Source organism: Carassius carassius, chromosome 3 (genome assembly GCF_963082965.1).
Source record: "Carassius carassius chromosome 3, fCarCar2.1, whole genome shotgun sequence".
NCBI classification, from domain to species: domain Eukaryota; kingdom Metazoa; phylum Chordata; class Actinopteri; order Cypriniformes; family Cyprinidae; genus Carassius; species Carassius carassius.
The window spans coordinates 2,282,810-2,295,161 of NC_081757.1; the positions used below are offsets into that span (position 1 = coordinate 2,282,810).

General features: G+C 36.1%; 1 protein-coding gene across 1 annotated transcript; it reads right to left on the reverse strand.

The window, feature by feature from the left end:
* LOC132116189 (interleukin-8-like) lies at positions 1-2,162 on the reverse strand. Its single transcript, XM_059524864.1, has 4 exons — positions 1,602-2,162; positions 1,362-1,488; positions 551-619; positions 1-385 (listed from the first exon to the last, which is right to left on the reverse strand). The coding sequence occupies exons 1-4, from the start codon at positions 1,669-1,671 to the stop codon at positions 352-354; spliced, it is 300 nt and encodes a 99-aa protein (XP_059380847.1). The 5' UTR covers positions 1,672-2,162; the 3' UTR covers positions 1-351.
* Between the last annotated feature and the right edge of the window lie 10,190 nt (positions 2,163-12,352).

A 12,352-nucleotide genomic window follows, 5' to 3' on the forward strand; every position in this document is an offset into this window, starting at 1 on the left:
CATTCAAAACCAATGCAAAACTATAACACTACAATTCAGTGACACAACAAAAATGAATATATCTAAAATATCCATTATGACAGTTTTTCATTACAACTCTTCATTCAAAACCAGTGCAAACATATAATAAAACATATAATTCAGTGACACAATAACAATAAATATAATTGAATAAAATATAATGAAGGATACAGTAAAGTTCATCTTTAATAAAACAGGTGGTAGTGAAAACACATTTTCACATTCAATACTTTATATTTCACCAAGAGATGACAAAATAAAAAAATTCCTATATTACATTAAGAATAGTTGAACCAGTTTCTTCAGTTGCTCATGAACGGTGATATTCATTCACTGTTGACTCGTGACATTCTTCTTGTTGAATCTGCAAACATGAGAAGACACATGTTAGTGTCTGAAGGATTCAACAAAGTGCCTCATTGTCTGAATTCAAATGCATTAATTATTATTATTATTATAAGATAATTAAAATCATGCTAATTAATAATTTTGAGAAGGATAATTAGAGTCATCACAGGCAAGAACTTACTTTTCTTTGAGAGAAATCACCCAGTCTTTTGCAGGATTGAGACATGTCACTCCTTTCTTCATTGTGGCACTGTAAGAAATAAATGTGAAATTGTTTAAAATCAATAGAAAAACCCTTTACTATTGCATAAAATTGTACACGAGTCACATTTCAATTTCATCATTTAACCGAATTGTTTGCCCAAAAATAGACATTCAGTCACCGTTTAGTTGCTAAATATTTAGGACTTACTTTCTTCTGAGGAACATTTAAGAAGTTACTTAGCAGAATTGTCTAAGCCCAACTTTTCCAAACAATAAATCTCAATGGTGATTACGACTGCCAAGGAAAATGTTCAAAGCAAGACTTTTATTTTATATATTTATTTTTACTCTTTTATTTTTTTTTAAGGAACAATTCTGTCATTCTGCTAAACATCAATGTTGGAGATAAAAATCACACAGACTGGAGGTGAGTAAATTATGACCAAATTTCATTAATTAGGTGAGCTATCCATAAAGCATCAAATATTTGCACACTCATGATCTTAAAGAACTTTGTCTGAATCTTATTCTAAAACAATCATTGAATTTGGTGAAAGAAAGTGTTCACCACAGAAGTGAACTCCTGAAATGATGTTTGAAAGTATACCAGGATGCACCATGAGACAATTTTTAATACTTTTGTCTGTAATTTGTAACAGTTACATATATTTAGTTTCAGTTAACTATTTCTAACTTTTTTGAGGAAGCAATAATAAACAATGTTTTGATTGGTAGAGCACATTATGTGTCTGTATTTGAAGTGCTGCTTTGGTAAGATTCACACTCACATGATCTCCACATTTTTGCAATGTGGTCCAGCAGGAATCACCTTCAATGACTGTATTTTGTCAATTGGGATTGGCTCTGAATGTGTTTTAATGCACTGACAGCGTAAAAGCATGGGTTTAGGTCTACCTGCAATAGCACAGAGAAAGCTGTAGTGGGATTATCACGAAAGATTGAGCAAAATAAATAAATTTAACAATAATAAATCAAAAAGCATGATGAATGTAAGTTAATCTGCTTACCCTCTGTTGTAGACAGCAGTGCAGCTGTGCAGATCAGAAGCATGAAGGCAGATGCGCTGAACTTCATCATTCTGAGTCAGTATTGTGCCAGTGAAGGTATCAAGAGACGGTCTGCTGTAGTCACTCACTTGTGTGTCTAACAGTCGCCGGCACTCTTTTTATAAAGACTGACACTCCCACACAACATGAAAGATTTTATTGCTTAATTTCTCTCTTCCAAGGAACTGAGGCCAGGCCCAGTACTGGTGTTTGCATGGGCTAAGTGTCCATATGGCTTGAATCATTTAGCATAATCCCACGTGTAATCTTCAATTGTATGTTTTCTCTCTCTGTAAAGCCGTGTTTTTATATAGAATGTAGTATATGTAGTACTGCCCAGTCCATATCAGTATCTCCACATGTCACTTCCTTACAGGTAGGATGTGGTCTCTGTAGCAATCTTTTCCTCAAGGCTCACTGCCGTATCGTTCTGCGAGGCTGAAAAGAACAAATAGGAAAGATTTTAATCAACCTTTGACCGAGGGTTCAAATTCATTGAAAAAGATCTAACACTGTTACCTTAGTAGTTGTGTTTTTCCGCACCATTAGGTGGAACAAATATTCTTCTTAGATGAGTATTTAGCCAGTTTCTATACAGTCGTGGCCAAAAGTTTTGAGAATTACATAAATATTAGTTTTCAAAAAGTTTGCTGCTAAACTGCTTTTAGATCTTTGTTTCAGTTGTTTCTGTGATGTACTGAATTATAATTAAAAGCACTTCATAAGTGTCAAAGGCTTTTATCAACAATTACATTACATTTATGCAAAGAGTCAGTATTTGCAGTGTTGGCCCTTCTTTTTCAGGACCTCTGCAATTCGACTGGGCATGCTCTCAATCAACTTCTGGGCCAAATCCTGACTGATAGCAACCCATTCTTTCATAATCACTTCTTGGAGTTTGTCAGAATTAGTGGGTTTTTGTTTGTCCACCCGCCTCTTGAGCATTGACCACAAGTTCTCAATGGGATTAAGATCTGGGGAGTTTCCAGGCCATGGACCCAAAATTTCAACATTCTGGTCCCCGAGCCACTTAGTTATCACTTTTGCCTTATGGCACGGTGCTCCATCGTGCTGTAAAATGCATTGTTCTTCTCCAAACTGTTGTTGGATTGTTGGAAGAAGTTGCTGTTGGAGGGTGTTTTGGTACCATTCTTTATTCATGGCTGTGTTTTTGGGCAGAATTGTGAGTGAGCCCACTCCCTTGGCCCCAAACAATCGCAAAGGGGCTTCATTGGAGAATATGACTTTGCCCCAGTCCTCAGCAGTCCATTCACTATACTTTCTGCAGAAGATCAATCTGTCCCTGATGTTTTTTTTGGAGAGAAGTGGCTTCTTTGCTGCCCTTCTTGACAGCAGGCCATCTTTCAAAAGTCTTGTCCTCATTGTGTGTTCAGATGCGCTCACACCTGCCTGCTGCCATTCCTGAGCAAGCTCTGCACTGGTGGCACTCCGATCCCGCAGCTGAATCCTCTTTAGGAGACGATCCTGGCGCTTGCTGGACTTTCTTGGACGCCCTGAAGCCTTCTTTACAAGAATTGAACCTCTTTCCTTGAAGTTCTTGATGATCCTATAAATTGTTGATTTAGGTGCAATCTTAGTTGCCACAATATCCTTGCCTGTGAAGCCATTTTTATGCAACGCAATGATGGCTGCACGCGTTTCTTTGCAGGTCACCATGGTTAACAATGGAAGAACAATGATTTCAAGCATCACCCTCCTTTTAACATGTCAAGTCTGCCATTCTAACCCAATCAGCCTGACATAATGATCTCCAGCCTTGTGCTCGTCAACATTCTCACCTGAGTTAACAAGACGATTACTGAAATGATCTCAGCAGGTCCTTTAATGACAGCAATGAAATGCAGTGGAAAGGTTTTTTTGGGATTAAGTTAATTTTCATGGCAAAGAAGCACTATGCAATTCATCTGATCACCCTTCATAACATTCTGGAGTATATGCAAATTGCTATTATAAAACTTAAGCAGCAACTTTTCAAATTTCCAATATTTATGTAATTCTCAAAACTTTTGGCCACGACTGTACATAAAGAAGTAGGCAAGTGTTTGGACAGAGGAAGTAATGGCTTTGTAGTGGTAAAAACAGGGGGGCAGGGTTTAATTTGTTTTTAAGCACCCATGGGCACCGCCATTGGCTAGCGGACCCCCACCTGCTGTTAGCATTCCATTGACTTCCATTCATTTTGGCGTCACTTTGACAGCGAATAACTTTACATCTGAGGCGTTTAAAGACTCCATTTGACCATTAATTATTTCTAAAGAAACACGAAAATGTATAAAAGGCTCCATTACCTTGTATCTTACGCTATGGTCCCGTAGAAGCAGTTTTTGTAAAAAAATAGGCTAACGATTGCATCATAACCAGCGACTCTCTGTTGCACAGTAGAGAAATTACCGTATGGACAGGAGAAGAAGCTCGCAGACAATCTTTTACTGTCTATGAGGCTATCGGGGGGACGTGGAGGCATAAAGTCAAGGGAGATAATTAATCAGAATACTTACAAAAATGTGCTCCTGTTCATGCTCGCCTTCTCTGGAAGATTCGGTGGGTGATTCAGATTTCTCTTGGCACAGCGATAAGAAGACTTACAGGTTACTCACGTGACATCTACGTCATCAAGCTCAGTTTGAGTCTGCGCAGTACACCCGACCCCCAGGAAGTGCATGCTTCTAATTGACTTCACTTGTCTCCGTTGAATCCAATGGGGTCGCTGTGTCCATTTCTTTTACTGTCTATGGGTAAAAACAAGCTTCAACTTTCTAACATATCCCTTGTTTCTTGGCCACTTTGGGAGGTGCTGATGCAATATTCCGTTTTGATTTGTCCACTGCAAAAATGGAGGACAAAGTCATTGTCGCTGTATGTTGATACCCAGAGCTGTATAATAATTATTCATACTTTTACATAAACTGGAATATAAAGGATCTTGCTTGGAAGAAAGTGATTGAGGAGGTCAGACAATCCGGTAAGTTGTAAAAAATGCTCTTTACTCAATTTGAGCTATATATACATATTAAGCTGATGTGTTTATACAGAGGAAGTGTGCAGAAAGACAAAACTTTTCAAATTTCCTTTGATTCTTCTTAAAAAATTACACACATAAAGATCTTTGAATTCTTCACTATCTGCAGCATCAAACTTTAAAGTCTTTCCAATAACATTCAAATTTAACTCAGCATTAGCTCAGCCAATTACCTCCTCGAGCACATACCTCTTTGAAAAGTTTCCATTGTTTGCTGGCTCCAATGCTCTGCGGTCTCAAACACTCTATCCATTCCATTCACGTACAAAATTAATCCTCTTCTCAAACAAGTTCCATTTTCAAAGCAAAGTCTTATGACATAATGTAGTGGTAAAAACAAGCTTCAACTTTCCAATATGTCCCTTGTTTCTTGGCCACTGTGGAAGGTGTTGATGCAATATTCCGACGCGTGGAATGCAAAGCATCATGAATAAATCCAGGAAGGCTTGTGGAAGTTCCAAACAATAACTAAAGTTTTTCAAACCAAAATGAATTTGAAATGCAGCATAAAACAAACAAACAACTCAAAGGCTAATTGCAGGCTTGTTGCACCACCCACATGGAAAAAAACTATATAAACATATATGTTTCAATATAGGTTTTGATATAGGTTTTTAATATATGTGACATATATAAAATTGGCCGTTTTCCTATATTATGCACACATATATATGTGCATATATATGAACATATATATGTACATATATGCACACATATATTTACACATATATGTACATATATGCACACATATATTTACACATATATATGTGCATACATATACCTATATAGGTACATATATGCACGTATACATTTACCTATATGTTCACCTATAATAGTAAAATTAAAATCCATAGCGGCTAGGCAACATAAATAAAAGTCCAAAATGTAGAAATGTACATTATTTATTTACTCAAGATCAATCAAATAGTACAAAACAAAAAATATAGTACAAGAACAAAAATAAGACAAAAAACCTGCTAGGCAACATAAATAAAAGTCCAAAATATAGAAATGTACATTATGTATTTACAAGAACAATCGAATAGTACAAGAACAAAAATAAGACAAAAAACTGAACAGAAAAAAAAAAATCTTTATTGTTCTTTGAAGGTCTGTCATGACGCGCCTCATCATCCTCCTCCTCCTCCTCTTCCTTCCTGCACTATCCAATGACACAACACCACTACATCATGTAACAGCAACAAAAACATGAACAAACACTGAACGCTAACATTAACACGGATTAATAAATGTACTGTTCCATGTTCGTTTGTGTACCACGCGCAGCAAATCCATGTCTTCTTCTCTGTTTTTAATGTATCTCTGTGGCAGAATTACAGCTCCACGTGTTGGTCTGGCATGTATACTACATCGGTTTCATGTGGACGCGGATATTTCTTGAGACGAGGGAAAAAAAGATCGGGGTTCTGTCTCCGTGTGGACGGGCCGAAGAAGTAACGGGTACTTATGGTTATGGATAGAAATGTAGCGGAGTAAACAGTACAATATTTGCCTCTCAAATGTAGTTTGAATAAAGTCATGAGTACTCCCCAAAAATGATACTCGAGTAAAGTACAGATCTCTCAAAATTGTACTTAAGCACTGTACTCAAGTAAATGTACTCCGTTACTGTCCGGCTCTGTATATCATGTTAATATATTGTCATAGTTAAATTCCATAACATGCCAATTACATGTGATACCAATTTCACATGTTCGCACATACATAAGTTCTTGCATAATTTTTTTAGTTAATTCTTAGGTTTTGCCTTGATAATAGAAAATATGAGCTAGTGATCATGTATGACAGTCAAAAATGGGATATGAGCTACAAAATGACCAGATCCTGCCATTAACTATATAGAAGACATATCTTGTAGGTATAGGGCTTATATGTGGATATGAAGAAGCAATACAGGAGACCTATATTTCCTGTATATGCACATATATGCACCTCAATTTTGCCTATATGTGGCATATATACGCATATATGCAGTATATATATGGCATGTATGCAGTATATATGCAGCATATATGCGCATATATGCAGCATATATATATATTATCATATATGTGCATATATGCAGCATATATGTGCATATACACTGCATATAGGTTTCATATATGCGCATATATCCACATATAGGTTCTTTCCATGTGGGCATGCCATCTTAGTTCCATGCACATGGTAGAAAGACTGTATGCTCTCGCACCAGCACCCCACTCCTGTCAGGGGTGAAATCCTTTTAAAAAATATTTCCTTCACACCTATAGAGGGCACACACTCAGAAAAAGAAACAACATTAACAATATAGCAGGAAAACTAATATATAAATGAACATATAGAAAAATTAAATAAGATCGTAAGTATGGCTCCTACAGGCTTTCTTGTGCTATTCCAACCTTCTTTCTGAGGTCCTACTATTGAGGAATTTGTTTCCCTTTGGTCAATCAGTAAGTATTGTTGTTATGTTTTCATTCATTGTATGTTTTGGTGATTTGAACTAAATGTGTAATTGTTGTATTGATCATTGAGACAATCATGCATGCTAATTGTAAATGTGCCTTCTTTTTTGGATTTACCTTTATTCCATGCTTTCTTTTTTATGTGGAAAGTGTTTAAAAGGTTTGCTTCCACAAACTGCTCACTTTGAGGTTTGTTGCTGGACTCGTGAACACTTGGGACATTTTACACGAACACAAAGAGCAGGTGGATTCTACATGTGGAAGACAGGAGGACTCTTGGCTGTATCAAGTTTGATTTGCTTATGTCAACACTGGATTACAACTCATTGAACACTGCTTTCCCCTAGTGGGGATTCTTTCATCATAGTATTAACTATTACAAAACATGGTTGGCTTCAGTTTTACCATTCTTATTTCTGGTTCGTATCACCCCAATATTGAACATTTCTTGAATATTTTATTTTGTAATTATTTTTGATCATTTCATTTAACACTTTCTATTAGGTGTTTCACTGTTTTCTGTGCAATGTAAATGTTTGTGGTGATTGATACCTAGTTTTAAACTTTACATCCTTACTCTGATTTACAGCCATAAACTCAAAAATGGTAGCGGTTATACCCTTCCAAAATATTTTTTGTGGAAAGAACAGCAGCAGGGCCTTCTCCAACAGCAATGTACTCACCATTTGGTCCCCTTCGGTACCAAGGTCAGTGAATTTGTGCTGGGGCTATGGGAAGGTAACAACCTTAGAGTAGCTTTTGGCTTGACACGGTACAGCTCATCAACATTTGCAGCACCACAGGGTTGTGGCATTTTCCATACACCCCTTATATTGTCATGACATAATGTAGTGACCGACAACCTTGACACATTCTTGGCTCCTCTGCATAAAATTTAGTGAGTGGATGCATGCTGTCGTTTTTTCTAAAACTGAGAGATGATTGGGTTCCCAAGTTTGAACCCTAATGTCATCATGACATAATGTTTCAGATCCCTCCATCAGAGAACGCGGGTTATGTATGTAACCGAAAAGTTCTCAATGCTGTAGTCTAACCACTGAAAACATCTAGTCATTAGTTCATTGCATAAGCAATTAAATTAAAAATGGTTGATCTAACGGTCATAAACTGTCACGCATATTTGCTACACATTTCTATTAGACTTTTTGTAAACTTCCCAAGAATAGTGGAGGTGAATCTTGACTTTCCCTATAATGAAGAGAATTTAGATCAACCAATTATGAACCAGTTCTCTGAAATAGCTCCAAGGTGCATCTCGTGTACCTTCAATGGGAAATCATATAGAAAGAGGACAACACAAAAGTTACAAATACTGACAGTGGATGAACATCCAGGAAATTATCAGGATCAACAGTTGAGAGGAAGAGTAGGAGTAAGGATGCATGGTGGAAGGGAACAGAGACAAAACAGAGGAAACAAATAAACATTGCGCCTTTGACTTTAGACTTTAGACCAGGTGTGAGGTGGTCTATGGCACAGTCTATTTTCAGGTCCTCAAAACAGCAATGCCCGTAAACACATCTATTTTTTAGACCAGCACACCCATGGGTGCACAAATGGGCGCTAAAGCATTTTCTATATAAACAATGCAGTGCATGATAGGAAAATGAGAACTGCGTTGGTCTGAAACTGGCAAAAACACTTCCACCTCGCCCAGGCCCAGATTTCCATAAGGCCTAGCGGAGCATAAGCCCTAGGGCCCACGGATTGAGGGGACCGTATGTGATTGGCTGTGGAGGAAAGGAAAATTAGACCTGCCATTGATTGGCTATCGGGACCATGACCCCATGCCCACCTCAGTCCAAAAGTTATATGTGATTAAAAAAAAAGTCTTTGTACTCGTTTACACTATAGTTACGGATATAATTTAATCAACTCTGCTTTTCTATAAGTTACCTGATTAAACTGTGCAGTGCATGAGAACAGCTGGACCACACCGGACTAGTGTCTATTGAAGTGATTATAAGAGCCGCTTGCCCATTTGAATTCCACACACAACACTTACAATTGAACAGTAAAGTCTCTGTGGTGAAGCTAGTGGAAACCAGATTGAATAGCGCTACCCATGTAAACTGAAGTGTAGAGATAAACTGTTCAAAATAAAGCAATTTAATCGACAGCACCACACCTAGGCTATTTAACATGTATTTACTGACACTGGAGAAACAAGGTTTATGTTATTTATTATTAATGTCACGAAAATTGTCATAGGATACTTAGCCTATAAATTGCCTATTAAATATTGGTTCAAATAAAGGCAATAAGTCAATTTTATAAAGGTTTACTAATACTATAGTTAGCTCTGGATTCAAGTATTAGCTTTTTATTAGGGCTACTACAAAGGACAATTTAATAGTTCTATTAAAGTTTATTTGCTGAAAAGTATGAATTCAATATGTAAGAACCTGTAATATAATGGAATATTAATATTGTTAAATGCATTTTAAGTATTCAAAAATATTATTTGTTTTCGTCTGTTATTTATTAATAAATAATTTATTCCAATTGCCCTAACCCAGCAGAAAGAAAAAGAAGAAAATAATAATAAAACTATTTAAACTAATCTCCTTAAGGGAGCTGTATATGTTCAAGAGTTGTTGCTGCTTCTGGAGACATGTTTGCTTTGACTTCATATATCTGGTGTTAATGTATTTTTTCTTTTAATGTGTTGTAGCCTGGGATATTTAGTTTACACATTGTATCTCTCTGTATCTTAATCTGAGCCTGGCCGTGCCTTGCACCTCATTGCGCCGTATGTATGAAAGGGCCCAAGGACTTTACTTTCTGATGGCACTGATATGTTCATTGAGATAAATTCTTACTTTTGAAAGAACTGAAAATTTTGTTTCAGGCTTTTTCAGGTAATCCATTCTGTGGTGCTGTTTGTACGAATTGTTTTGAGAAATGCACATACTTCTTTGCAAATAATAAGGATGATTGGAGAAATGCACCAAAGTGACTGAGAAAAACTGGTAATTATTAGCTTTCCATTAAACTCGGAATATGGAATATATTTTCTTTTTCTTTTAATTTACATACAAATACAACGTCAAAGGTAAGGTCAAAAGTAATCCAAAATGAGTCTGATTATATTATCTAAAATGTGTATGGATTATGATACTAACTATATATATATTATTTTCTTGTAATTTGGAATCAGTAACAGATTACAAATTGTGAGTAAAACACCCAACTCTGAGAACATGCAAATGTGGTAAAAAACCAACTGAACTTGTAAAAACCTGCAAACTCTTGCCAAGGCGACCCAGTGGTGTTTACAGCGCACTGCCAAATGCAAACACACTCGAGCCTCTCATTCTAACTGAGCTGCGCTGAAAAACACAACTGCTTGAAAAAGTTTGAAAAAGATTACATACTAATATGCAATGTTATAATCAATTTAAATATATTACAATAACACACACACACACATGGTCAGAATTGTTGGTACCCTTGATAAATATGATCAACGAAGGCTGTGAAAATAAATCTGCATTGTTAATCCTTTTGATCTTTTATTTAAAAAAAATTACAAAAATCTAACCTTTCATTCGAGAAAAAGAATTGAAAATGGGGGGAAATATCATTATGAAATCTTTTTTTTTTTAAATACATGTTGGACACAATTCTACTGGTACCCGTAGAAATTGTTATGAGTAAAATATATCTGAAATATATTCCCATTCGTATTCACAATTTTGAGCACACTAGGGAGATTATGAACATGAAATTATCCAGCCATGGCTTCCTGTTTCACAGAAATATAAATAGGAGTGAAAACAAAGTCCAAATTCCAATGTAATCATCGATCACAATGAGCAATATATTTCTATATATTATTTATATAACAATATATATTATAAATAATATAGTTCTGATGTGCAGCAAAATATAATTGAGCTTCACAAAAGTGACTTTAAGAAAAGAGCTAGAGCAGTGAAAATCCCCATTTCCACCATCAGGGCAATAATTTAGAATTTCCAATCAATAGAAAATGCTACAAATTTGCCTGGAAGAGGACGTGTGTCTGCAGTTTATTGTCCTAATGCACGGTGTGGAGGAGAGTTTGAGTGTCTTAAGACTCTCCAAGGACCACAGCTGGAGAACTGCAGAAATAGGATGAGTTTCGAGGTCAGAAAACCAAAAATAAATAAAAAAATAAAAAAATAAATCAAACAGCACCTACATCACCACATGTTGTTTGGGAAAAAACAATCCCCAGCATATTCTGTTGTCAATTAAAGTACCCCATGTGTCCAATGAAATATGCTGTTGTATTTTTTATATTGTGGGCCTATATTTCTTGTTTAGATACATGGAATCTTTGATTCTATCAAATGCCAACAGATGAAAAATCTAAAAGTGACTGACTGTTAGAAATCTTATAATGGGCCATGTTTGGATCTTCCAACCGGACAGTAATCTTGAAACAAACCTTAAAAACAACACAAAAATGGGTCACTGGTCACAAAGCCAAGCTTCTGCTATGTCCATTCTAGTTCCTTTAGCTGAACCCTATAGACTAGAAGTGTGAAGAACTGAAGAGGAGAAGCACCGTCATTGAGCTGGGAATCTGATGTGATTCTGGATGAAGAAATTGTCTCTTCTTATCCTCCAGTGCAAGGTAAATTTTGTTTTGTGATTTTTATTTTTTTAAATAAAAGATCAAAAGGATTAACAATGCAGATTTATTTTCACAGCCTTCTTTAATCATATCTACCAAGGCTACCAAGAATTCTGAACATTTGTGTACAATATCAACAGCTATACTGTTTGTACAATGTTACAATTCATTAGAGAATGCACACAGTAAGAGTTATCAGAACTCACGTTAGTTGAAGGAAGGCTGATTGCAAGGAGACGTGTGATAAAACATTAATCACGTTTGCCACACCTAAACAAACAGAGTTCACACACACACACACACACACACACACACACACACACACACACACACACACACACACAATACACACAAATTTAGTATTCTTAGCCTCGAGCAGACTTGGCGTAAACCATCAGCTGAACTTTGATTTAATTTCATTGTAAACAGCTCAGGGAATGATACTGCAATGTTGCAATGTTTTGTGATAGGACAAAAAGCACAATAAAGACCAACTAAAATATCCTTTATGACAGTTTTTATTATTATTATTTTTTTTTTTATTAAGTCTTCATTCAAAACC